This window comes from Malaclemys terrapin, chromosome 24, assembly GCF_027887155.1.
Source record: "Malaclemys terrapin pileata isolate rMalTer1 chromosome 24, rMalTer1.hap1, whole genome shotgun sequence".
NCBI classification, from domain to species: domain Eukaryota; kingdom Metazoa; phylum Chordata; order Testudines; family Emydidae; genus Malaclemys; species Malaclemys terrapin.
In genome coordinates this window covers 12620006-12645995 of record NC_071528.1, presented here as the reverse complement: position 1 = coordinate 12645995, position 25990 = coordinate 12620006, and the positions used below count along the sequence as shown (strand labels likewise).

Genomic DNA, 25990 nt, shown 5'->3' with positions numbered 1-25990 from the left:
TGAAACAGGGATAGTACCACACACCTGTCCCACTGGGGAGTGGGTTGTTATGAGGCTTAACCAATTCCCAGGGTGCTTTGAGATCCCTGGCTAGACAGCACTACAGAAAGACCTGACGAACCCAAGCACATATCACTATAAAAACAATTTTTATGTAAAAAAAAAAAAAAAAAAAAAAACCCCAATCAAACCAAACACGGGATACGAAAGGAGACAGAGTCCAAAGGCAAATTCCCAAGAAAACGGTCTGAGAACAAAGGAACTGGCTCCAGACTGATGATAAAAAATAGCAACCTCCCAGGCTGGGGACGAGTTTGACTCAGCGGCTCCGCCGTAGGCGACTGTATGCGTCATCCATATAGCACCCAATGCACCTCCGACAAAGGGTTAACCTCACACCCGGAGATACCCCCCCCAACCTGGGAGCAGGGCTGTAACCCCCCCTTGGACAGCAATGGGGAGGCTACAAGCTACTTCCCTCCCTCCTGCACACTAAACAAGCCAGCAGAACGGGCGGGGGCGGGGAGAGAGGACTGGGGCTTCCAGCAGGCGTTGGTTCCCGCTGGCTCACGCTCTGTGATTGTCAGGCCCAGATCTGGCACCGATGGGTATTTCCAACCCTGCCCCCCAGCCAGTCAATTTAGTGCAGAGGATGCAGGGCCAAGCAGCAGCAGCATCTCCGCTTGGGGTGTGGGGAGGTGTGTGGGGGGGAGGGGGGAGAGAGAGAGAGAGAGACGCAAAATCGCCTCCCCAACTCCAGGGTGGTAGGAGACAAAAGAAGCACCCGTTGCTTTGTCCGTGCACCATGGCAGAGTAAGAAAAAGGGGAGTCAGGGGACGAGAAGGGGGGTGTCCCCCTGTATCTGCCACCCCTCTGCCCCCAACCTGGTAACAGTTCCCTTTCGTATCTCCATTCGCACCAGTTTGGTCTCCCAGGCGCCCGGTGCCCTCAGTCCAGAACACTGCTGAGATCCCACCGCACTTCCCCTGCATACCCCGACGCGTGCTGACGGCTGTGTGTGAAAAACGGCCACGGGGGACTGCGTGGACAACGCGCGTCTGATGGCACATGCAGCATCCTGCCTACATGGGCTCGGCTGTTGTGTGGCTGAGTCTGCGTGTGGATGCCCGTTTGCTTGGCGTGTGCTGTGGATTTCCACGGGAGGTCGCGTGGCCCCGTGGATTGCAGGGCTCACGCGTCCGTGGGCACCGGCGCCTCCCCGCCGAGAGCTCTGCAGGGCTGGGCGGGGGCGCGTGAGGGCTCGGGGCGAGCGCTCACTTGGCTGTCTTAGTGATGATGCGGGCAGAGAAGTCAAAGAGGTTCTTATTGATCTTCCGGAGCGTGCTGACTTCATCCTCCAGTTCAGTCACTTGGATCTTCAGCTGCTCCTGGTCTCCCATCAGGTTCTGCAGGGAGAGGGTGGCAGAGGGGGCTTGGAGAAGGGGTCTCGACTCCCCAGGCCCGAGGGAGGAGGAACTAGTGGGACAAAGTAACCAGGGTCTCCCCAAGACGACAGTAACCGCCCAAACCTCTTATTTTCTACCCCCTCATCCCAGGTTCCCTGCCCTGAAGCCTCTCAGCTGGAGTCACCCCCTAACCCTGTGCTGGGAGGGTTCCCAGGTTTTGGGGAGCGTGTTTAACAGACCTTCCTGGAAGCCTTAGGGAGCACTCTGCTTCCAGGGGAACCCCGTGTGCCTGGAAGGAGATGCCCCCCATTTCATGCCACCCTCCTCTGCCAACCCTCGCCGAGCCCTGCTGGGGCCCCCATGGTGTGCGTGGGACTCACCTTTTCCCTCGTCGAGCACATCTGCGAGTACAACCGTTCAGCCTTTTCCAAGTAGCTCTCCCCAGCCCCCTGCAAGGAAACACATTGGAGGGGTCAGTGAGGCCATGACCCCATTGTCTTACCGTCCCCAAAACCCACTGCGGGACCCTGCAGTGCCCAGAGAATGTCCCAGCACCGCTGGCACCTGGCCGAGCTCATCTGGGACCTCGTGCACACGGGCTGCAGCCACGATTCTCATTTCCGAAAGGAGACGCGGGCGATACAGATGAGATCTCTCCTCCCCGCTCCGCCGTCGGCTGAACAATGCCCACTCCCTTCTCCCCACCCACCGCCCCTGCCCTGGCGCGTTCCCCTCGGTACATCCCCGAGATGAGAAGCAGGAGGGTGCTGCAGACTCCCTTTTAGAGGAGTGGGGGTGGGGAGGCCCCATGCTAGCCCCGTCTCCCTGCCATGCACCATCATCCACAGACAGCGGGCGGGAAGCCCCAAGCAGCAGCACCAGCCGTGCAGGGAGCCCCGGGGCCACGCAGACATTCCCAGGGAGGAGGCAACAGGGACTTTTCCTCCTTGTCCTCAGTGTCCCCTTTGCTCCTTCCCAGGTGCGGAGTCCTCCATTTCCCGGTCCCCCAGGGCCTGTGGCTCCCAACGCCTTCCAGATTGTGCTCTGCAGCCCGGCTACACTGCTGCTTGCAGGTCAGGGAGAAGCCAGAGGTCGGGTTTTACACACCGCTTTCCTGTCCAGCCCGAGAACTGCCCTTCCCCCCGCAGAACGACCGGGGAGGTGGTTAAAGGTCGGAGAGCTGAGCAGGAGTTTGCGACAGCAAACCCCAGTGACGCAGTGGAGCTGGGAGACATCGGTGGCATGGGGAAGGGGTATGCAATTGCCTACTGGTTAGAGCAAGGAATTTCCCAGCTCTGCCACTGACTTGCTGCGTGACCTTGGGCTAGTCACGAGCAGCCTGGTTTGCAAAGGTGCTCAGCTGACTTCCCTGGGCACCAGGCCCCGCTCCCCACCCCGGTCTCTGAAAAGCAGGCTGCATGCCTCAGGTCACCGGTCTCCACGCGCGCACAGGCCAGTGGAGGGCGATGACAACCGGGCAGGAGTTGCCTTTGCTGAGCAGAGCTGCAGGGGATGCCACACTGCCAGCGCCTAGCCCTGACCCCTGCTCCGCTGCGTGTGTGCAGGGCTACAGCAGGGACAGATAAGAGCTGCTGGCGAGACGGATGTCTCCAGCCCAGCAGGGCTCCCCGCTGCCCAACCGAACAAACACAGGGGCTGGGGTAGGCGGCTGGGGAGATAGGAAAGAGCAGAGGTGGGGCAGGGGAACGAAGGGAACACATAATGAGCCCTACTGTTACTAATGTACATCCCTAAAGCGCTGCGTGCGGCCCCCAGCCGGCCGCCAATCCCCGTCGCTGAAGCACGCCCACGCCCAGTGTGAACCTCCCCGTGCGACAGTGGAAGGCAGGAAGGAAAGACTACTGCCCCAGCGGGCACCGTGAGAGGTTGTAGGGAGGTGGCATTAATTTAGCTGCATGGGGGCGCGGCCAGGGCGGAAGAGAGCGCTCAGACGCTTGCGGAAAGCGCCCAGGGGAATGCTGGATGTTTCACCTAATCAATTCCCTGCCGGGACGGGGGCCTCGGACCACCTCGGTCTCGCCTACTCCCTGCCTGTGTACGTTACCGTGGTGGCAGATTCCACACAGCACTGCGGCTCCAGCCGGCGACTGTAACAATCTCGACCGCCCTTGGTGACATGACTGTGCAGAGGTGTGGCTGGGGGGGGGGGGGGGAGGGGGAGGGGGGAAGGGGACCTACGCTGGCACTGCAGAGGTCGGGCACCTTTTCCTCTCCTCTTCCCTCCTGAAAACCTGCTATTGCCCGGTACAATCCCAGCGTGTGCGGCTAAGCCCCGACGCCCCACGGTTTCACAGAACCTGAACCGTTCTAGCAGAAGCAGGCGACACAAACAATCCTCCACCCAGGCTGGACAGAGGCCCCCTGCGGGACAGCGCGGCCCTGGCTCGTTCCTGGCTCCCTTTCCCATTTGCACCGTCTAACGCCCTCAAGACCCCTCTCTCCTTCGCCAGCAATTCGTTCAGAGGCGGAGGGCACCGTGCTAATTAAGCCTTTTCTGCGGGTGGAAGAGCAAGAGAAACTGTTCTTTAATTGCCCTCCACGGGAGGCGCTCCGGCTTCTCAGCCACAATCAGTTAATTAGAAACCCCTCCAAAGCCAGCAATTCGTTAGGACACCTGGGGACAGTAAAGAACCTTCAGCCAAGGTCTGCATTGGAGGAGGGGTGGGCAGAGCAGCTGGGCTCCTTCATTCTGCGGGGGCGTCTCGCAGGGCAGGTTGATGGGAGCTCAGGGGCTTGTTACTGGGACAGGCTGCCAGTGCAGGGTCCTCAGCAGAGACGTCCCCACACCTCTGGGGATAGAACCCAAGAGTCCTGTCCCCCGGCCACTGCTCTAACCACTAGAAACTCACTCCCCTCCCAGAGCCAGGACTACAAGCCTGGAGTCCTGACTCCCAGTCCCCCTTGCTCTAACCTCTAGATCAGCCCGATTTACCGAACGGCCAGTCCCAGGGGTTTCAAGCTGTTCCCATCCACTACAAAGGAATCAGGTATTCTATAAACTAGGTGTCCGTCAGTCTCTCCGCCCACCTCCTCTGCTGTGCTAGAACAAGCTGCCACCTGGCAGCATCAGATCAGCAGGAACCAGCCACCTGCTTCTGCTCTGGCTGGATCAACATTCATCACCCCCCCAGGCCCAGCTCAGACGCCGGCGACGTTTGCTCTTACCTGCTGGTGGAGGCCGAGGCGCAGCGTCACCCCCTCGGCTCCTTGATCCTCGCTGCTCTCGGTCCCGTGCAGGTGTTTGCTGAATTTGGGCAGAGGCACGCCGGGCTTGCTGTCTGGGTTAAACATGTTGGCTGGGGCCAGCGCGATGAAGGCGTTTGTCACTGGGCCTGGGGATGAAGGACAAGGAAGAGCTGGTCACGTTTACACAGTTCGGACGCTCTGGGGTTGCCTGGGCAGCCCGGGAAATGAAAGGAAGGGCCGTGCAGCAGCCAGGACTCCTGGGTTCCCTTCCTGGCTCTGGCAGGGAGCGTAGCTTTGTGCTTAGAGCAGCCAGGGGGACTGAGAGTCGGGACTCCTGGGTTCCAAGCCGTAAAAACCCCCAACAAGCTGATCAAGCCTGGGGAACGACCTTAGTGACTCAAAGGCGTCAAACGCAGGACTCATGGGGGCCTGCTCAGGCAGAGTCCGAGGTCGGGCTGCTTTGGGAAATTAGATCGTGCGGGGGGTGCTGGACGGCCCCGCAGGGGGTCAGAGCGGGCCCAGCCTGTTCACAAAGCCCAGGGAAGCAAGGAGGCTGGAAGTGCTTGGGGACTCTCCTGCTTTGGGGAGAGAGCTGATGGTGCGACAGGGATGGGGGGGGCGCCTTGTGGCCCCCAAAACTGAAGAAGAAAGCAGGGGGCGGCCTCCGTCTGGAACCGGAGCTTGCGCCAGGGAGAGACGCCCAGGCCTCAGCAGCTGGAGGTTATGGGGTTACAGAAGCTGCAATGCTGACACTTGAGGGGAGAGGAGACCCAGTTGGGGGAGGGGATGGCTGGAGCTGGGGAGGGGTATGTGCAGCAGGGCAGGCTGACGACCCTGCCCCCCTCGCGCACCTTCCAGCCCCCCCACGCAGGACCCCTGAACATCACACGTGAAGTAGACGAGCTTCTCAAATCCCCCAGGCTGGGGAGGAAAGTCCCATCCCGCCCCCCAAGCGGGCCCCTGATTTGCTTCCCTCAGCCCCTTCCCTGGGAGATTGGGGTCCCCCCCCCCGGAAGTGACCAGCGCCCACCCTGCCCCAATCCACGTGGTGCCGCAGGAGCCAAGGCTCAGGGCACTCTCTCCTTCCAGCCACCCCAAGCCTTCCTGCAAGCAGTGCAGGATCTAGGGTCCCCTTCCTGGTGGGCCCCCCCCCGCGTGTGTCTTTTGGGGGCTCGGGCGGTCGCTATTTAAAAACCGAGCAAGCGGCCAGGAGTCAGGGCCTCACTAGGCCCCTGGAAACGCTTGGATCGGAGATGTTGAAGAAGTAAAACACGGGCTAGTGTCAGCACTTTGCTGTGATGTACTCTGTAGCCTGGACCCACTTTGGCCTTTCTGCCAGTAACCTGGGGACCCCGAAGATCACGGGGGGAGGGGTAAATGTCCTCTTCCCCACCCCCCCCGTAGTGCCAGGCCTTGCAGGTGCAAGATCCCTTTGCAGACGGGGAGCGACTCCCCCTGGAAAGAGCACCCCATCCCCTCTCCGCACGGTGCGCAGCTGGGAAAAGGCTGCTTGGGGTGCAGCAGAGCGCAGCGGGCCGGCTGTCCTCTGCAGAGCGAGCCATCCATCACCGGCCTGCGCCTCGCAGGCACGATCTGTCACCCACTCATTTGGCAGAGTCAATGAACGCTTTAATTGCTGCTTTTACCCACACAGGCAACTGGTTTCCATCAGTCGTCCTGCCCCAACATCCCCCGCCAACACCCCCCCCCCCCACCCCGCATCCATCACCCAGGCGCACACACACACATCCATCACCCAGGCAAACACACTTCCAAATTCTGCCTCCCCAGCCCAGAAGGCTCCCATATGCTCTGGAGTAGCAGGTGGGAGCAGCTGCAGCCTCCCAACTCCCCTCATCTAGAGGGGTGGGGAGAGGGGGGTCATGTGCGGGGCCAGAACAGCACAGCAGTGGCTAATTAAAAACAAGCTCGGTGCATCCCCCCACCTCACTGCTCCATGCAGCTCGAGAGCACGGGGGGGGGGGGGGGGGGGGAATTCAGCAGGTAGATAGCTAAGAGGAGGAGAGAGACGTTCCCAGCTGAGCGTGGCAGGCCAAAGGAATGAACGAAGGCGGCTGTGGACGGAGACAAATGCAGAGGAGAAGGCTCTTGCGCTGACCAAGTGGCGGATGAGGAAGAGACAGAGGGAACAAGGAGGGGAGCAGATCCAGACATGGCCCAGGAAGGTTCTTGCCAGTTTTGAAGTGGGCCCTGAACTGAACGCTACTGTGGGTCTCTCCCCGAGGGAGAAGGGTTGAACATTTGTTGGGGGTGGGTGGGGGGGTTGCTCCCCAGCACCATCCCCAAACCCAGGCTGATCAGAAATCGCCATGGACTCAGGTCCCGCTCACAGGGGGACGTGGCCAGGGCTGGCCCTAGGTACCCCACGCAGGGGAGCGGGTAACCGGGGGAGACAGCGTACCCAGCAGCGCTGTGGTCTAGACACAGCAGGACAGTTAAAGGCCTTGCCTCTCCGGCTCAGAAGCAGGCCTCCCCCTGCCAAGGGCTGCTCTCCGAAGCCACCCACTGCCACCATGAGACTTTGGTTAAAATGTTGCTCCCCCCGCCCCAAGCCGACAAACTTTGAAAGCATCCATTAGATTAGCCCAGGGTCCCCAACAGGTCAGGCATCTTCACAGGAAGGCAATTAGCAAGGAGCGCAGAGAGACCACAAGTCCCCAGAGCCGTCATAAATTATCCTGAAGCTCCGGCGCTGCGCCCAGTCCCTGTTCCCTGCCAGACTGCTGCAGAGCCTGGTAGCCGCATGGAAGGAGCAGGAGACTCCTTCCCAGAAGCGTTTTGTAACGGACGTATCCGCTATCGGCCAGCGAGTGGCTTCTTGCCAACGTGGCCACAGGGACTCAGTCGAGTAACCATAAAGGAGATGACTTACCAGAACACTCCCTCTGCCGTGCAAACACCCAGAGGCCCTAACCCAGGTCAGAGTCCCCGCTCGGTGCTTTAGTCCCACCGCCGCCCCCCTCCTCAGATCTCAAAGTGCTTCACAAAGATGGAGCAGCACCATTTGCTCCATTTTACAGATGGGGAAACTGAGGCACTGGCTGGGGAAGGGACTTGTCCAAGGCTGTAAAGGGAGTCAGTGGCCGCACTGGGAACAGAACCCAGGAGACCTGGCTCCTAGTCCGCCACCCTCCCCGCTTTCTCCATTGGCAACTCCTTCGCTCTTGCCCTGGGCAGAGCCCAAATTCCACCTCCCAGGCCTGTCAGGACGAAGGTCGCTCAGGGACGTTTCTCCAGATTCGACGCTGCTTCCCACCAGCGCGTGTGTTTAGTGAATGCTAAGGCAGGGGGCTCAGGGACAGGGGAGCCCTGCTGGGTAGCCCTGCCTGGAGTCGCAGCTCATCACTCAACAGCACCTAGCACCAACTCCTCAGAGTCTATCCGTCCACCCGCGCTGACAGGCTCCCCTCCCAGCCTGCCATGGACGAGCAAACCTTACGGGAAAGGCCCCTTTGCCTGCCCCCTCCTTGGTCAACTCTAGCTGGGAGCCGCAGCCTCACACTGCCCTCTGACTCCTCGGATCTATTTCCGGCCTCCTCTGGGGTTTGTTCTTGTACTTCGCTCTCCATCCTGGCCTGGGGGCAGCTCTCTCCTGCCCTCTGCAAGGAGAGCATCATTCTCCCGGCTGCTCTAGCCCGTAGGTCACCAGAACATCAGCTACTGGCCCCAGCCACGTCAGCCAGACCTGTGCTTGTCTCTACCCCTCGCGGGCGTGCTGCAGGACCACAGGGTCAGAGCACCAGTTTATGGGATGGATCTGGCTCCTGGCACGAGGGATGGCAGTGATCAGGGAGGGGGAGGGAGAGACCATTGGAAAGCCCCACAGCTGCGGGAAGCGTAGCAGTGAATCCCGGCCTTTCCGTGGCACGTCAAGCTCGCTCAGGCCCTCTCCTGGGCAGATAGACGAGGAGAGCGCCCAAGTGGGGCAGCAGCGCTTCCTGCATTAAATGCTCATCAGCTGGGTCTCCCCTTTATCCAGGCTCAAACCTCTTCGACTGGGTGGGTGCGTGGGAACACTGGGGGTCGGGTTAGGAATCGCAGGGGCCAGCCTGGTTCCTGCCGGCCTCACCCCATCATTCCCAGTGCCCTCAGGGGCGGGAGCTGCAACAGGGGCGAGCAGGCTACACGAGTTATCTCTGAGCCCCTCTCGGTAGGCCCACCTGCCTCGGGCATGGGAGACTCTGCTTAAAAGGAGCAGCAGCAGCCCCCCCTTCAAGACGCGGGACTGTAGCAGGCTGCACTTCCACAGCGTCCAAGGCACGGGACAATTCACCCTCTCGCACACGGTCCACCCGCCCCATTCTAGCTGGGACTGAGGGAACAATCCGACTTCTCGTCCTGCATGGGATCCGGACGAAGCAGGAAATCAAAGCCCCGCTGTCATTCACCTCCACGGTACTGCAACGGCCCGCATGGTTTCAACGACTGGCCTAGGCGGGCATCGCCTGCAGCTCCCCGCCAAAAGGGGGCTGTATTATCAAGCAGGGCTACAGATGATGGGGGGCTGGCTAGCTAGGAGGGGAATCCTTGTGGGGGTGGGGAGGATCACCATTCACACCTACCAGCCTGCTAGCAACAAGCCCGTCTAAAGAGCCTGGGCTGGCAGAGGCTCCAATGCGTCATGCTGTGCTGAGGCTGCTAAGTGAAGTGTTGGGCCCGGGTCACCCTTCTGCCCATCCCCTCACGCCGCTGTCTCCCCCCCGAGAGCATGGAAACAAGCAGTAACGGACGATGGCAATGTGGAGCAAGGCCTCGGGACACGGCCACCCACACCCTCACAAGAAGGCAGAGGGAGGGGAGATGCCTTCTTCTCTAGCCACGTCCCAGTACAAAACCCCTGGGCATTAGCATCCTCCCAGGCACTTGGCTGACTCGGGAGCGGACGGACGGTGAGAACCCGGCCCAAGCTCTGCCAACGCCTTGCCATGCAGCGACCCACCTACTACTCCAATAGGGCATGAAAGCCTCACCACGGAGCCCCCGGGTGCATTCGCAGCCCGGCTCAAGGAGCCCACGGATCTGCATGTTCTCAACAGCTGCAAAAGCAGCTGTGAGTGGCATCCCATGTGGGTGGAGCTTATTTTGTGGGCGGAGCTTGGAAAAACATTACCCCTCCCCCACCTGATTCCTGCAGAGCAGCCGTGGGTGCCTCTCTCCAGCTGTCAACTCGCTGGGGGAGCAAGGGGGTTAAGCCACCCCTAGCCCCACAGCAGTAGGCTGAGGTCTCAGCTCAGACTGTCCCACACAGGGAAAATTGACGCAAGCCGTTTGCTCCTGGCTCGCTTTGCTACGCTCTGCAGGGTCGCATGGCGGGGAGGGAGGGGTGCGCAGGGTCCCGGTCACCTTTGTGATTCACCGTCCGCAGGCACTGCTTGCTCTGGATGTCCCATAGCCGGACTGTTTCGTCGTGCGAGCCGGAGAGCAGCAGGCTGCCGTCGGTGGAGACGGACAGACAGGTCACCTGGTTCCTGTGGACAGAGGGACAGCGGTGAGAGACCAGGAGGGCTTGAGGGGCTGCGCTGCCCCGTGCTCGTGGCTGTGGCCGGTGGGTTACGGAGACACAGTGGGGACGCGGGGACTGGGCTGGAGGTTAGGAGAGAGGAGCAGGGTTGAAGTGGACACAGGACACCCCACTGGCTGGCCACCTCCACTCCCCGTAGGCGGGCTGCCTTGCCGTCCAATGGCTGCACAGTAGGGTCCAAGCCCCTCCTTCCTGGGGTTGGAAGCACGTCAAGGCCCCTCCTAGTTCCGCGCTCTGGCTAATGTAAGGAGCCAGCATCCTGCTTTCCTCCCCGGGGCCACCGCAGGGCACGCAGGGGCGGGGGCGTTCCTTGGGACTCCAAGGCCTTGCTGGGACACAGGCATGGAAAGAAAGGGGAGGTCACTAATCAGCTACCGACTCAGGAGGGGAGCAGCACTGACGGGCGCCCCTCCGCCGTACACCCCAATGCATGCCCATCATTCACTGCAGACCCTGGGGTTGCTGAGGCTCCGCCCTCATTCCCTGACATGCCCCGCCCAGTCCCTCCGGGCTCCATCTCCTCTTCTCCTCCAGCTGCTCCCGGCCTCTTCTCCCCCTTCGAAGGGGTTCAGTGGTGGTGCCAGTCCCAACAGGCCAGGTACCCTGGACCTGCCTGGCTCTTTAGATCACAACTGGGCAGGGACTTGGCTTAACAACAAAAATCATGGAGCTGGCACCATAGGCGGCGACTCCGTGGGTGCTTCGGGGCTGGAGCACCCATGGGGAAAAATTAGTGGGTGCTCTGCACCCACTGGCAGCCAAGCTCCCCGCCCCCCTCCTCCTCCCCTGAGTGTGCCGCGTCCCTGCTCCCCGCCTACCTCCCAGCGCTTCCCACCTGGCCGCCGCCAAACAGCTGTTTGGCAGCATTAGCACGCTCCGGGAGGGAGGGGGAGGAGCAGGAACGTGGTGCGCTCAGGGGAGGAGGTGGGGAAGAGGCAGCGCCGGAGTGGGGATTTGGGGAAGGAGTTGGAATATTGGCAGGGAGGGGACGGAGTTGGGGTGGGGACTTTGGGGAAGGGGTGGGAATGGGGGCAGGGAAGGGGTGGAGTGGGGGCAGGGCCAGGGGCAGAGAAGGGGTCAAATACCCACGGGAAAGAGGGGAAGTCGGCGCCTATGGCTGGCACGACATGTGCCGTACCCCTCTGCTTGTGGGAACAGAACCCACGTGGCCCAACTCCTCCGAGCCCACTCTAACCACTGAACAACACTCCCCTTCCAGCCCAGGAGTCCGGAATGCCTGTTCCCCTCTGCTGTCTAAACACTAGGCCACACGCCTCCCAGAGCTGGGAATAAAATCCAGGAGGACCTCGCTCCAGGTCCTCTGTGGTAGCCACTGAATCACACTCCCTTGCGGAACTGGGCACAGAACCCGGGTGTCCTGACTCTCAGCCTTCTCTCTGCACCACTAGACTCTCCTGCTCCCATGAGCAGTGGGGGCGAATGGCTGCAGTACAACCGCCCTTCCCTGGGTTATTTCTCATCTGGAATTCAGCTCGGTGCGTGGAGTTTGCTGCTGCCGCCTCCGGCTGCCAAGAGGCCACTGAGGGAAGAGGAGGCGGTGGCGTAACATCACTGGCGTGACCTGGTGCTAGGGAGGAGCTGGTGTTGGGAGCGGGGTGCTATTAGAGACAGAGCGGCTGTAAGAGCCACGCCTCACCTGTGCCCCCTGAAGATCTTCCCGTTCTCCCGCTCCGAGTGGAAGGCTCGGTCTCTCTGAACAGGCTGCGAGAGCCAAGGAAGGAAAGAGAATTAAGAAGAGAATCAACCTGGCCTCTCCCTCTGCGGAACTGCAAGCGCCTCCCTGGAGCTCTGCTCAAGGGGAGAGCAGGACAGGGACAGAGCTGGATGTGAACCCCCTCCCAGGTCTGGCCCCAAGCTCATTTCAGGCCTTGGGTTGTTGCAATCCCATGTCAGGACGGCGACCACCACAACACGGTGCAGCATCGCCCGGGGTTACGGCCCGGGACCAGTGCAGACAGGCAGCCTGAGCTCCATAATCCATTGTCCCTTGAATCAGAGTTCGCCCCCTCACAGAAGCAGAGGCGAAGGACACGTGCTCTCTTCTGCAGCGGGGGTGTGTGTGTGTGTGTGTGTGTGTGTCCGTCCGTCCATCCGGCGGACGGACACACGCACTGGGACACACCCCCGGCAGGACACCCACCCAGGGCAGCTGCCGCCCAGATGGCCCCTCCCAGATCACTCACCCAGGCACAGAGGTCGACCTGAAAGATGGAGCCGTCCATGCCGCCACAGAACATGTGATACTCGGAGAGGTCAAGGGTCACCGCCATGATGCCCACATCGAAGAGGACAGAGAGCAGGAGTTCTCCAGAGGAGATTTCCCAGAGCTGGGGGGAAAAAGGGGGGAACAGAAGGGCTAATTAATTGTTTAGGAATAGCATTATTAGAACATGTCATCCTTCCTTAGCACCTTCCAGCAGGGGGTCTCGCAGCACTTCACCAGCATTCACTAACCTGCCTGGGAAGGAGGAGCAGCATCGCCCCAGGCTACAGATGGGGAAACAGAGGCACAGACCCACCAGCCCAAGGTCAAAGCAAAGAGTCCTGACCAGCCCTGTTCTCCTCACTAGACGACACTGCCTCCAGGATACAGATGGGAACCAACGCTGCTCAACACAGAATGGTTACCCAGCCTCCTGCCCCCCCACCCCCACCCCCCTTCATCCACTTCCAATTAAGCCACCTGATCGGTCCAGGCTCCCTCCTTTTATCTAGGCTCTAGAGCCGTCTCCCCTTCCTGGATGCTTTTCATTCTCCCCGGAGATCACCGCCCAAGAGGGGTAGCATTGCTTAGTGGTCAGAACACAAGGCTGGGTGTCCCAGCTGCATCATGGCCTCACTGCATGGCTGGACAAGCCCCTTAATCTCTGTCTCCCTGCCTGTAAAACGGGGATCACATCATCATATCCCATGGCAGTTTCCCTTCCTAGGGACCCACCGGAATATTTTAATGTCCTATTGTGACGTTATTGATATACTCTGGGACCATATAGATCATTGTTGCAACCAAGGTCCTGTAGTGGCACCCAGATCTTGTATAAAGGGGGTCAAATGGGGTGTCTAAGACAAGGTTATGGTTTACTGGTTATGATTATGCTGTCTATATGTGTGTATCAGTTTTGTAGTTGAAGTTATGAATATTGGCTCTATACTGTCTGTATTTCAAACTTATGCTATGCTGCTGGGTGACATCCCAGACAAGCTGGTGTTAGCTCTGCCTAGCCTGCTTGATGGCCCATTAAGGACCATCAGCTATACAATGGACCCATTGAGAGAAGGCAAATATGCCTTGAGACTCAGCAAAGTATGCAGGGACTGGCCCATGTGACTCCAGACTCCATCTTGCTGTAATTTTCCACAGTAAGAACAAAGGTGTTCTTACACCTGGAAAATACTATATAAGGCTGATGCCTCATCTCCATCTGGTCTTCAATCCTGCTTCTTATCTCTGGAGGGACTTTGCTACAAGCTGAAGCTTTGAACAAAGGACTGATGACCCATCCCAGCGGGGGATGTATTCCAGAGACTTGATTTGAACCTGCAGTTTATTCTATCGCTGCTGCAAGCCTGAACCAAGAACTTTGCCATTACTGTATGTAATTGATTCCATTTAACCAATTCTAACTCTCATCTCTATCCTTTTCCTTTTATGAATAAACCTTTAGATTTTAGATTCTAAAGGATTGGCAGCAGCGTGATTTGTGGGTAAGATCTGATTTGTATATTGACCTGGGTCTGGGGCTTAGTCCTTTGGGATCGGGAGAACCTTTTTCTTTTACTTGGGTATAGGTTTTCATAACCATTTGTCCCCATAAGGAGTGGCACTGGTGGTAATACTGGGAAACTGGAGTGTCTAGGAGATTGCTTGTGAGACTTGCAGTTAGCCAGTGGGGTGAGACCGAAGTCCTCTTAGTCTGGCTGGTTTGGTTTGCCTTAGAAGTGGAAAAACCCCCAGCCTTGGGCTGTAACTGCCCTGTTTGAGCAATTTGTCCTGAGTTGGCACTCTCAGTTGGGTTCTGCCAGAACCGCATCGTCACACCTATGCTGGAACTGGCCAGGCTCAGAGGGCCTGGCCCCGTACGGCAGCCTGCATGGCTCGGTGCTCCTGCCGGACGGAGGGATTGCCAGCTGGGTACGACTCAGAGGGCTCTAACCAGGCACCTCCCCGGAGAGCAGGGAAGCTGCCAAGCGCATGGAGACATGGGTTTGAGGTGACAGAACAGCTGCTAATGTTCGGAGGAGAAACCCCATTAGGACTGGCAGGTCTGAGTCACCGGAGAGAGCGCCAAGGACCTGAACGGACTGCAAACGAGAGAGGCTGGAGCTTAACCCTTTGGGAGCTGCACATGCCCTCCGGGGCACCCAGCAGCGTGGAAACCACAGGCCGGGACTCCGGAGCTGCCAGATCCAGGCCTTACCTTCACCGTCTGGTCGAGGGAGGCGGTGGCCGCTCGCGCCAGGGGGCCTCCGAAGCCGCAGCACAGGTCTGTTATGGGCAGGCTGTGTCGAGACCACACGTGGCGGGGCTCCGGGATCTGGGAGTGCTCCACCTGCAGGGTGCTGCCATGGGAAGAACAGAGTGTGTGTGTGTGGGGAGGATTTAAATGCAGCAGGGACAGCGCAGCTGCCACGCAAGGGAGCAAGGGCTGCGGTGGGGATACAAGCTCCAGGGAGCAGCAATGCAGCCGGGGGGAGCATGAAGGCTCGGCTGCCGACACCTGGGACGCCAAGCCGGAGAGGGGCCTGGGACGATGGTTCACTTTGCGCTGGGGAGAAGGAGTAGCGCCCCCTCCAGCTGATTAAGCCAATGACAGTTTCCAAGGGGAGCCAGTTTCCCCTCAGCTGGAGGCCCTACGGGGATGCTCGTGGGAGCCGGGGAAGGGAATGAGTCGCCGCAAGAGCGACCTCAGCATCACGGAGATGCTGTTCAACCCCAGCAAGGAGACCAAGATCAGAGCTTGCGACTGTCCCCGGCTCCGAAACGTCTCAGCCGCAGCCTCCTCCCGCTTGCGCCACTTCGTGGAGCCATCAACGGGCAGGAGCTCCCACCCCGGAGACGACGGCAGGGCCGGCAGCCTGCTGGTGCAGTCTGGCATAGCTCCTTCCCCTCCCCCGGACGTACTCAGGTGCCCAGGACGTTCTAGGCTCCTCTGCCTCCCAAAAGCAGCCACAGCAGGATCCAGGCTGTGTGCCACGTGGCCCAGGATGGGGTCGGGTTAGGACGCTCAGGGATGGCAGCCTGGTCTTGTTTCCTAGATCGCGGCGCAGCAGAAGCCATCCTGCGACCAGCAACTGCTAGTCCCCCATCCAATCCCACCCCTCCCCTCCTCGGTGTCTGCACCAAGGGAAAGGCAATTCAGGCACAGGTGCTGCGTGCCCAGCAGCCGCGGAGGGTCAGACTGGTGCCTACGGTTACAAGTTAGTTACCGACGTCCCCGCCCAGGGAGACTCACAGCGGCCAAGCACTAGCTCAGACCGCATGTGACGGGCAGGTGGGACCCAGCCCACAGTGGGAGGGGCCGGGCCGGTCAGCAGCAACGCAGGCGTCCCTGAGACAGAGCAGGGAGAGGTCTCCTATACGCTCCGGTGGACTTCACCCCCTTTCCAGCCAGGGTAGGATCGCTCCCTGCCGTACACGAAGCATTTTGTCCATTAGCCATGAGAATCCTTTGCCCTTCTCTAGTGCCTTCATCAGAGGATCTCAAAGCACTTTACGAACATTGACTTAACATCAGCCCTCCCTTGGGCGGCCCTGGCGTGTGGCTCCATTCAGCAGACGGGGACAAGCACGACACCAGACGGGTGAAGGGACTTACCCAAGGTTCCCGGCAGGTCAGTGGCACAGCTGAGAACAGACATCTACAACCCTGTCACCCCAGCCCCCCTGCTGTAACCGTTAGACCACACTCCACTCCCGGAGCTCGGAACAGAACCCAGGAGCCCCCACTCCCCTCCCCGAGCTGGAAAGCAAGCCGAGGAATCCTGGCCCCCACTCTCCTGCTGTAGCTAACTAGACCATGCTTCCCTCGGAGAATTGGGACTATAACCAGGAGTCCTGTGTCCATATACCCCTGATCTAGCCACTAGACAATGCTCCCCTCAGAACTAGGAATAGAACCCAGGCATCCTGTCTCCCAGTCCTCCCTCCCCCTTGTTACTAGACAGCATTTCCCACTTAGAGCTAGGGAGAGAACTCCGGAGGTCTGATTCCTAGCGCACGTGACACCAACACACACACACACACACAGTTCCTGCATGTGTCTGGTTACACGGAGTGTGCTCCTTGGGAAGGGGCCTTTGACACAAGCAGTTTCCTCGTGTGCAGGAAATACACCTGGCCAGGAAGGCATATCCAACCCGTTTATCTGCGTGGGCGTTTTCCTGCCTGCTTCTCCTTGGTTTCTATACGTTGGCTTTAAAGGACAGAACATCCCTGGTGGAACAATCGAGTGCAACCCCTCACCTGGGAGAGAGTGAACAACACCTGGCCCCGCTCCTACTTTGCAGCCAGACAACAGCTGGAGGCTCCCCACAGCCTCCGCTCCTGCACTGGGCTAGACAGCGCCCCCGGGTGGAAGAAGCCCAAATTTCCATTGCTCCCCGGCACCGGTGGATGGAGCCCCTGCCCCCACTGCAATGTGACACTACCTGTAAAGGTTCCACACCAGGACCAGGCAGTCCTTGCCCCCCGAGAGAAAGTGACTGCTGTCGTCGGTAAAGCAGAGACACGTGAGGTCTTGGTAGTGTCGGTTCAGAATGGCGAGGAGGTTCCCACTGGAGACCTGGAAAGCAAAAGAAAATGAACACGAGAAAGCCCCTAGACTTCCCAGCCCTCATTCCTTACTGGCCTTGGAGCAGCGTCTAAAAAGCCCCATCAAGATCCCACTGAAAGCAGCAAAGAGGACAGTCCCTGTTCCAGGGAGCACACAGGCAGGATGCAACAGGAGACAAAAGAGCTAAACAGTGTGTGCGTGGCTGACCTTGCTTCGTTCATCTGCGGACTTGAACAGGATGAGCTGGGACCTCACTTCGGGAGGCTGCCCTCCCGCACTCCCCAAACTAACCTGTCATTTCAAAAGAGTCGCTCGCCCCCCGGGTTGTGAAGAGACCCTTCGAAACACGCCTGAGCGTAACTGACGCAGCGACGTCTGCTTGTGTCTGCAGACAGCTTGAAACAAGTTTAGAGAGGTGAGAACTGTCCCCCGTTAAACTCAGCGGGATTAAGCTCTGGAACCTAATGTCAGTGAATATATCAGCATGGATGCCTCTTTTGCTGCAGATCAAATGACAAAGAAAGAGAAACTAACGTAGGATTCTCCCAAGCTCCACCACCACTAGCTTTTCTCCCTGGTTTATTGCCAATGAAGTTGGAGATTCGGGGCCCTAGGATGTTCCCACCAAGAACGGCCACACCTCTAAAAACACACAAGTTCATTTCCCTGAGTTCTAAATACTAGTGCAGCTGAAAGAGGTTTTCTGATCAAGATTATTAGACCCTTCTATTGCACATAAGGTAGTAGGTGATGGGGGCAAGGGTGCATCTCGGAGTTACCATTACTGTCCTTCTGGGTTAGGCTCCCCAAAGAATAAGTTGCACCCCGACCCTGGTTCCCTGTCCGGTGGGGTGGCAGGGGATGTCAGGAAGGAATTCCCCTCACTCAGATTCTCTCTGAACACAGCTAATTACCCGTAAGGCTGGAGGAGCTGCGAGCCCACACAGGGATGCCGGACAAACACATTTCCGGGGACATAAAGAGGACAGCTGCTGGGCTGAAATATTCGCTTCACTCCCTTGCTCTCATTAAGTCCAGGTGAAAGGCTGCCAAGGGCAGAGCCCTGGCTGAGGCTCGGCGGAAACAGGACTTCAAAGAAACTGGGCCTCAGTAGTTTTGTTCAGCTTCAGGGCTGAATTATTCAGCTTCGCTGGTTGGCACGAGGTGAGGAACGGGTCCTGCTCCGGGTGACAGAGGGCTCAAGTCGAGAGGGCTGGGAAGCATCCATCTATCTAGGTACTTACCTGCCTCACAATCTTTAATGTGCTGAGAGTGCAGCAGGGCAGTGCTGCTGTTACCCCATTTTACAGATGGGAAACCGAGGCACAGAAAAGAGAAGTGACTTGGCCAAGGTCATGCAGGAAGCCTGTGGTGGAACTGAAGTTGGATCTCCCAAGACCTAGACTAGAGCCCTAACCCCTGGGCTAGCCTCTCTCTCTGGGATGGCGTAGGCAGCCCAGCAGCAGGTGTGAAACGTTATATCGCCTGGGACCGGAGGGTCCATGCTCTGCTCAGCCCTTCAAGGCAGGTGAACCGAGCACCACGCAGCCCATTGTGTTCTGGTCTCTCTGACGCATCCTTACAAACCAAGATCCGTTTGTTTCACCCGCACGTTAGAGAGCCCACTTTTCATGGCAGTTTGCCCCCTGGCATTCTTGGCGGAAGTTTCTCTCCCCTACGCTGCTGTCTGCTGTGCTGGACTGGGCTCCGAGAGGTGGCCGCATTTCAGCCAAGCTGGGTGCACATCAGCATCAAGTTCTTTGGTTCGCTCTGGGAGAAAAGGTTGCTAAAGGTGTTCCCTGAGGGCCTGGCAGGGAGGGAGCCGCACAGAAGAGACAGATCCAGTTTCCAACTTGCTTTCAGATTTGTGCATAAAAAGAAGCCAAGCCATAATGAACTAGAGACTAGACGGGCTTGCTGTTAAGGCACGAGACTCCTGGGTTCCATTCCCAGCTCTGGTTCTGTGCGGCCTCAGAAAAATCCCTTCCCCGTGCCTCGGTTTCTCCATCTACCCAACGGGACAAAACACTTTCCTATCTATCGGGGGTGGGGAGTGGTTTGTGAGGTGGAGTGAGTCGGTGCAAAGAGTTTTGAGAGCACTGGTTGGAAAGGGCAGTATTTAGTAGATACAGCCCGGTAGAGGGCAGCTCACAGCATCTGTCACGGAGCTCCTGTGCGCCAGCATTCCCGACTCAGCACTTGGATTGAATTATTATTTTTACTGTACCACGAGCACATTTTAAAAGCAAAATCTGATCAATAAGTATACAGTTGCTCAAATAACGAGGCTCAGAAACATCCCCTGGGATCGAGAGCTTTACAAGTTAGACACTTCGCGGTTTAGCTCTGGGGCTGGGACCAGGTCATGTCTTTCTTAGTTGCCCTAGGAAGCGTTTAGCACATTTTTGGGCCCTGCATAACTACTAAAAAACGCTGCAATCATCAACACTTAAGGACCAAAAGAACTTTTAATTCAAAGATCTCAAAGCTCCTAACAGGCAAGCAAGCAGCATGAGTCTCCTTTTGCCAATGGGGAAACTGAGGCACAAAGGGAGAGGCTATGCCAAGGTAATCCAGCAAGTCAGTGGGCGGAGCAGGGAATAAAACCCAGGAGTCCTGACTCCTGGCCCAGCTTATCCTGTCAATAGATTGTCAGGATGATCAAAACGATTGTAGATTTCCCTTTAAGCTGTGTCCCGACACACCTCCTACCAGCCGCTTTGGGTAGCCTCAGCTCTGAGCCCAAGGATGGAACGGGCCACAGGAAATTAAGCTCCCCTCTGATCTGGGGATGATCAGAACCAGCCAGCACCTGTCACCAGCCCTGACCTCCCATACAAATATTAAGTGGGGAAAAAGAGTGCTCACCAGAGAGGAGACCCAGCACCCTCTCATTGGGCCGCCGGGCAGGGCCCCTTTCTCCCCTTACATAGAAGAACAGGCTGCTGGAGCAGCCCGGGGAGGAAGGGGGGAGAAGCATCTGCTCACACAGCTGGCTCCGAGCCCCCAAAGTGTACTGACAGCTTCACACACCCATGCGCAATAAAGCAAATGCCCTGCTAGAAAGGCAGCCCCTGCCCCCTTGTGGCACTTTCTTGTAACTGCACAAAGGTGGTTTCCAAACAAGCAAAGAATTCCTAAATTATTTGTAACTGGCCTAGAAAGTCCTCAGCCAGTCAGAGAGCACAGATAATGTGTAATTACCGATGCCAAATGGGATGGGACTTTTCAGTAACTGGACCGTACGCAAATCTCTGCGCTCGGATCGGCTGCTGTCCCTGGAACTCAGTGTCATAGGACAAACACGTGCCTCAGTTTCCCCCCCTCAAGGATTGCTGGGTCCTTGTGCCTCCTCGGAGCTTAAATTCATTTTTTTTTTTTAAACCCAGTTAAGTCTCAAAAATATTTAGCGAAACTTTCAAGCTGGCTCCCAGTTTACCAGACAGTTCTGTGCCCATAACACATGGCACTCCTGGCTTTTCCACATGCCAGGGAAAAGCCATGAATGGATCGGAAGGCCTAGAACAAAGGCCTAGGGCCCGTGTGAAGAATCGGACCCGTGGCACCATATATTTCAATTCACCATTTCCTGAGCTAATGCACACTATGGCCTTTGGAGGCAGAGCATGGCCTAGTGGTTAGTGCAGGAGCTAGGACTCCTGGCATGTACTAAGGCCCTATCATTGATTCATGGCATTACCTTGAGCAAGCCCACAACTCAATGTCTTAGCTCACAAATGGGCGTAATATCCCCCCACCCCGATCCCAGGAGCACTGTGGAGTTTCATTAATAAAGCGTTTTGGATGAAAGGCATTCAAGAGTTCAGGCTGTGTTCATTTTGCCTACAACACAAGTCTAGTTCATGAACAGGAAGCACCCTGAAGCGATCATCTACATAACCAAAGTCCTCTCTTTATTAAGTGCCAACGTGCTCAGTGTTGTACTCGACCGACAGTTCTTGCCCCTATGGGAAATGAAAGATGGAAACTGCACAGTCAAGCTCATTATAGCAAATATATTTTATTTTTCCAATAGCCTATTGAATGAGCTTGCTTCACTGTAATGGTGGCAGCTTTTTATTGGGGGTTCTTTATCGATATGTGGTCTCATTTCTAACTCAACAGCCTATCCAGCTGCTTCCAAGCAGCCCTCAGACTTCTTACCTCCCACAGATAGATGCTCTCAGCAATGCCTGCCAGGATGTAGAGACCATTAGGGGAAGCTGTCAGGCAGGTCACCAGCCCAGGGCAGATGATCTTCTGCTGGAGTTGGTCCTAGGAGTACAAAGAATGCAAAGGGGTATTAGCATTCAGTGAGTGGGCAGAGATTCACTGGGGATGAGATAGGATCTGGGAAGAGGAATTAGGACCCAGATTTAATTCCAGTCCAGGCTGTTGGTCTATTCTGATCAAGGAGATGAAACAATGAAGAAAACATTAATTCACAGTTGCTTTGTAAATATGGAAAATACGTAGTTGGTAGAAAAGAGATAGCAGGAAAGCAAGCGATGTCCAACTAGGTGTGGTGTGGCCAACTCATGATCCGTGTAGAGACTGGGTCCCAAAAATTAATGCACCAGTCATAAAAGGGGTAGTCCAATGTAAAATAAAAGGTGGATCTGGCAGTCTGCTTTCAAATGTGTACATAAGCTAATTAATACTTGTATATTTTAGATGTGTGGTATACCCTGCACCCACCCCACGTGTAAGTCCAATCACCTCCGGGTAATTTTAATTATATGTCAACAAAAAACAGTATGTCAAGTTCAAAGTCAAGCTGAGTTCTTTAAAAAAAAAAAAGAAGTAAATTAAGTCTTGGATAAGGTCATAGAGGCTACCCCAACATACGCCATAACAGGGAAGCCATTGCTGAGAATATCTGATTTCCAATGTTTAATGCACTTCCTTAATACATGGTTGGTTTCTCTGCCTGTACCACTGGAGTTTGCAGATGAAACAGAGAAAGGATAAGGGTGAGAAAGGAGCCGAGGAGGACGATGATGGAGCAGAGGAGGAAGATGAAGGACAGACAAAGGCTCTCTCCACACTGTGGTTAAAACTGTACTAGCAACAAGATTGCTAGGAACTTTGCTGGTTTGGTTTCAACTACCAAAGGGGTGAGCGATTCAACTAAAAGGAAAGTTGGACAGATCTCGGTTTCCCTTCTCTCCTACCCACAAGGTTTCAGCCACTGGAGGTGGAAGGGGTGTTGAAAGGAAAGGGATTTGAATACAATTCTGCTCCATTGTTGGGGAATCCTGGAGGCTCAGCAGAAAGCAGCCCAGAGGGTAAGGAGATCATAGAAAAATTAAAGAAATAAAATAATCTGAGCCCCCCGATTAATGGGTCTAACGCTGCCTCCTGGTGGATGCTCTTCTCTAGCTCTGTGGAGAAAGGGAGCTGATGGGAGCGGAATAAACCCTGGGATCGGGGTGAGGAAGGGGCTGTGCATGAAGATATCTGGGCTGGTTGATTTTTTGCTCTACAGCTCAGCGAATGGGAGTGACAAAGGACGGGAGATTCCAGGTTTGGGGCAGAGGGTTAGGCCTGGGACAGGCAGCGGTCTCATCCTGAAGGCTGATGAACATCAACGCAACCTGCAGCCAGCTGGGGCTTTTCTGTGCGGCTGGTGGAGTGGGGGGCAGCGAGGTTGGAGCAAGTGGAGTCCCCATTTTTGGCTGGAGTTAGGGTGACCAGATGGCCCGATTTTAAAGGGACAGTCCCGGTATTTGTGCGTTGTCTTATATAAGTGCCTATTGCTCCCCCAACCCCGTCCCGATTTTTCACATTTACTATCTGGTCACCCTAACTGGAGGGCAAGAGGCAGAGTGTGGAAGTTAGGGGACAGGAGTCCTCAGGCTCAGGAAGAATCTCTCTGGTACGTTTCACTGCAACTCCCCACACTGGAGAACTCTCCAGCTGTGCTGGGGATTATCGGGGGTCGCTGGGATGCCCTATAGTGGCAGTCCCCGGTACCACATCCCCGGTAGCTCTCCCGGGGATGTGGAGCAGATCCTAGCTTTGGGGAGCTCAGAGGAACCCCAGGCATCCTTTTCTACAACTTCCGGCGGGGGAGGGGGTAGGGGCAGGCGGGGAGACTGCTGTTTTTCTCAGGGTGCCTGGCCCTGGTGAAGTCCCAGGCTGTCTGGAGGCTTTCTGCACATCTCCAGCACTGTGTGGGAGATGGGGCTCTCGGGCTCTCTCCTGGGGTGAGTCCCTAGTATCAGGGGGGCATCCAGAAACAGGGAGAACAGGTGTCCTGTCTTTCATGAGAGGTCATCCCACTCACTGGGTGGGGGGATCCCAGTGGGGGCTTCCAGACCCAGAAAGTTCTTCAGGACCTTTTGATAAAGTCCCAGTACTGGGCGGGGAGTGTCCAGAGGGAGGGGGGCCAGGGGTTGCCCATGCTCAAGCAGAGCTCTCTGGAGGGAGCTGCCACTTGCTGGATAAGGAGTCTGGAGATGGGGTGTCTCTGGGGCTGCTCCTGCCCAATGAAGGCTTCTACTGCCCCTTGCTGGGGTTTCTCAAGAGCTTCACGTGCTGGGGGGGAAGGGGGTGTCTCCCCAGCAAGGAGGTTGGGGGGAGGGGAGCTCCAAGGTGGGTTCAGGGGGAGTGCCAGAGAAGGACTCTGAGGTGGGTCCCTGACTGAGGGCACTAGTAGGGAGAGACTCTGAAGCAATGGGGTCCCCGAGGGGGGGCCCTGAGGTGGGGGCCCAGGGGTGCAGCCCAAGAGGAGGGAGCTGATCGGGGTGGGGGCTCCCGGGGGGGGCAGGTCCGAGGGGATTGATCGGGAACAGGGGCTCCTGGGGGGACGGGGATGCCAAGGGGGGGCAGGGCCCAGGGGCGGGTCTGAGGGAGTTGATCGAGGGCAGGCTCTCAGAGGGGCAGGGACTCCGAGGGGGATTCCGGGGGGGGGGGCAGGTCCGAGGGGATTGATGGGGAGGGGGGGCTGAGAGGGGAAGCCGGGGGGGGCAGGTCTGAGGGGGTTGACAGGGGGCTCCCAGGGGGCAGGGTCTGCAGGGGGTATCCCGGAGGTTGATGGGGGGGGCGCAGGCCCCAGGTGGTTCATCAGGGGGGTTCCCAGGCAGGCAGAGTCTCCGGGAGGGTATCCTGGGGGGGGGGGGGCATGGCCCGGGGGCGGGTGAGGGGGTTGATCGGGGAAGCTGAGGCAGGGGTCCGGGGGGGGGCAGGGGGCGGTTCTGAGGGAGTTGATGGGGGAGCTCCCGGGGGCGGGTCCGAAGGGCTTGATGGGGGACTCCGGGGGGGGGGGCAGGGCCTGGGGGGATTGATCAGGGGGGGGCTGAGGCAGGGGCCCGGGGGATTCCGGGGGAGGGGCAGGGCCCGGGGGGGGGGGGTTGATCGGGGAGGGCTGAGGCGGGGCCCGGGGGATCCCGGGGGAGGGGGAGGGGCAGGGCCCGGGGGGGGGGGGTTGATCGAGGGGGGGGGGGCTGAGGTGGGGCCCGGGGGGATCCCGGGGGAGGGGCAGGGCCCGGGGGGGTTGATCGGGGGGGCTGAGGCGGGGGTCCGGGGGGGAGGGGCATGGCCCGGGGGGGGTTGATCGGGGGGGCTGAGGCGGGGCCCGGGGGGATCCCGGGGGAGAGGCGGGGCCCGGGGGGTTGATCGGGGGGGCTGAGTCGGGGCCCGGGGGGATCCCGGGGGGGGAGGGGCATGGCCCGGGGGGGGTTGATCGGGGGGGCTGAGGCGGGGCCCGGGGGGATCCCGGGGGAGGGGGAGGGGTGATCGGGGGGGGGGCTGAGGCGGGGCCCGGGGGGATCCCGGGGGGGAGGGGCATGGCCCGGGGGGGGCAGGGGGCGGGTCTCGGCACCTTTCTCTGCAGCTCCCACACGTTGATGTAGCCCTTGCCCAGCTGCGCCCCCAGCAGGTGCTCCCCGCCCAGCAGCGCCAGGCCCCGCGCCCCGCTGTTGCCGCCCCGGTAGCCGGGGAGCGCGGAGCCCGAGTGCAGCTCCCACACCGAGCAATTGCTCAGCGGCCCGGCGGCGTCCGTCACCAGCGCCACCTCCATGGGCGCCGCCATCTTCTCCGGTCCGCCCAGACCAACGAGAGCGCCGCCGCCCTAAGAGCGGCCGCCGCCTGACAACGAGGCGCCGGGCGACCAAAAGGAAGGGCGGCTCAGGCGCCTCCCTTCGCAAGGGGCTGCGTCCGCCCGCCCACGTGCGTGTAGAAGCTAAGCAGGATGCAGTCGGTCCCAGCTGTGGATGGGAGACCCAGAGGCGGTGATGGGTCCCCCAGCAGGGGGCGCTCTTTGGACGTTAGTCTGATTTCAATGCCCCACTGGGGTGGGGGGCTCTGCTCTCCCCTCCAGTGCTGCTGGGAGCCCAGCCCAGCACTAGGGGTGTCCTTCAGGTCGATGCTGCAGGGGGTGCTCTGCACCTGCACAATCCGACTTGCTGGGTGGGTGTCCCTGGGCCAAGCTTTTCCAGGACTGGCGGAGTAAAGGCTGTAGCCAGTCAGGGTTGATAAACTTAACTTCCAGGGCTGGATAAAAGGGGTGGGTGCATGTCAGGAGAAGGCTGGGCCGGGACTGCACGGAGGTGGATTCCTGCAGATCCCTGGTGTAACTAACTCTCTGCTGTTACAAGGGAGAGCCGGGGACCCCTGAATTTATCTGGTGAATTCTTACGTTAGTTTGCCTGCCTCAGAGCTAATGTTCCATCCACCTCCTCCCCACCCCCACCCGCCAATCAATCTTCCTCCCCCTTTTTTTCCTGCAGGCATCAGGATTTATTGGCTACTGCCCATTGCCTTGTTTCACAGGTCAAAGGTCGCTCGCTCAGCCAGACCCTGGAGCTAAATCATATGAAGATGCAAGTGACCTTTACCTGGAATGAAGAGTGGCCGGTTGTGGAAATTATGGGACAGGAAAGAGTGTGAACGTCCCCTAATGGTTTCAACGCTCGCGTGTATCAGGTTTCTCTTGCTGATTAAGACAAAGGCCTCCCCAACGTAATAATATTCCTCTTTTAAATACTTTACAAACCGGGAGCTTACAAGTCCTCCGAAGGCAGCATGGGTCTCACAGT

General features: G+C 58.2%; 1 protein-coding gene across 1 annotated transcript; it reads right to left on the bottom strand.

Annotated features, from left to right (window-relative positions):
* Positions 1-162: 162 nt before the first annotated feature.
* On the bottom strand, positions 163-25051 carry WDR18 (WD repeat domain 18). The gene is made up of 10 exons (XM_054013821.1): positions 24775-25051; positions 21114-21224; positions 16825-16958; positions 14595-14736; positions 12360-12503; positions 11813-11877; positions 9978-10102; positions 4593-4759; positions 1787-1855; positions 163-1406 (listed from the first exon to the last, which is right to left on the bottom strand). The coding sequence occupies exons 1-10, from the start codon at positions 24982-24984 to the stop codon at positions 1275-1277; spliced, it is 1299 nt and encodes a 432-aa protein (XP_053869796.1). The 5' UTR covers positions 24985-25051; the 3' UTR covers positions 163-1274.
* Positions 25052-25990: the final 939 nt, after the last annotated feature.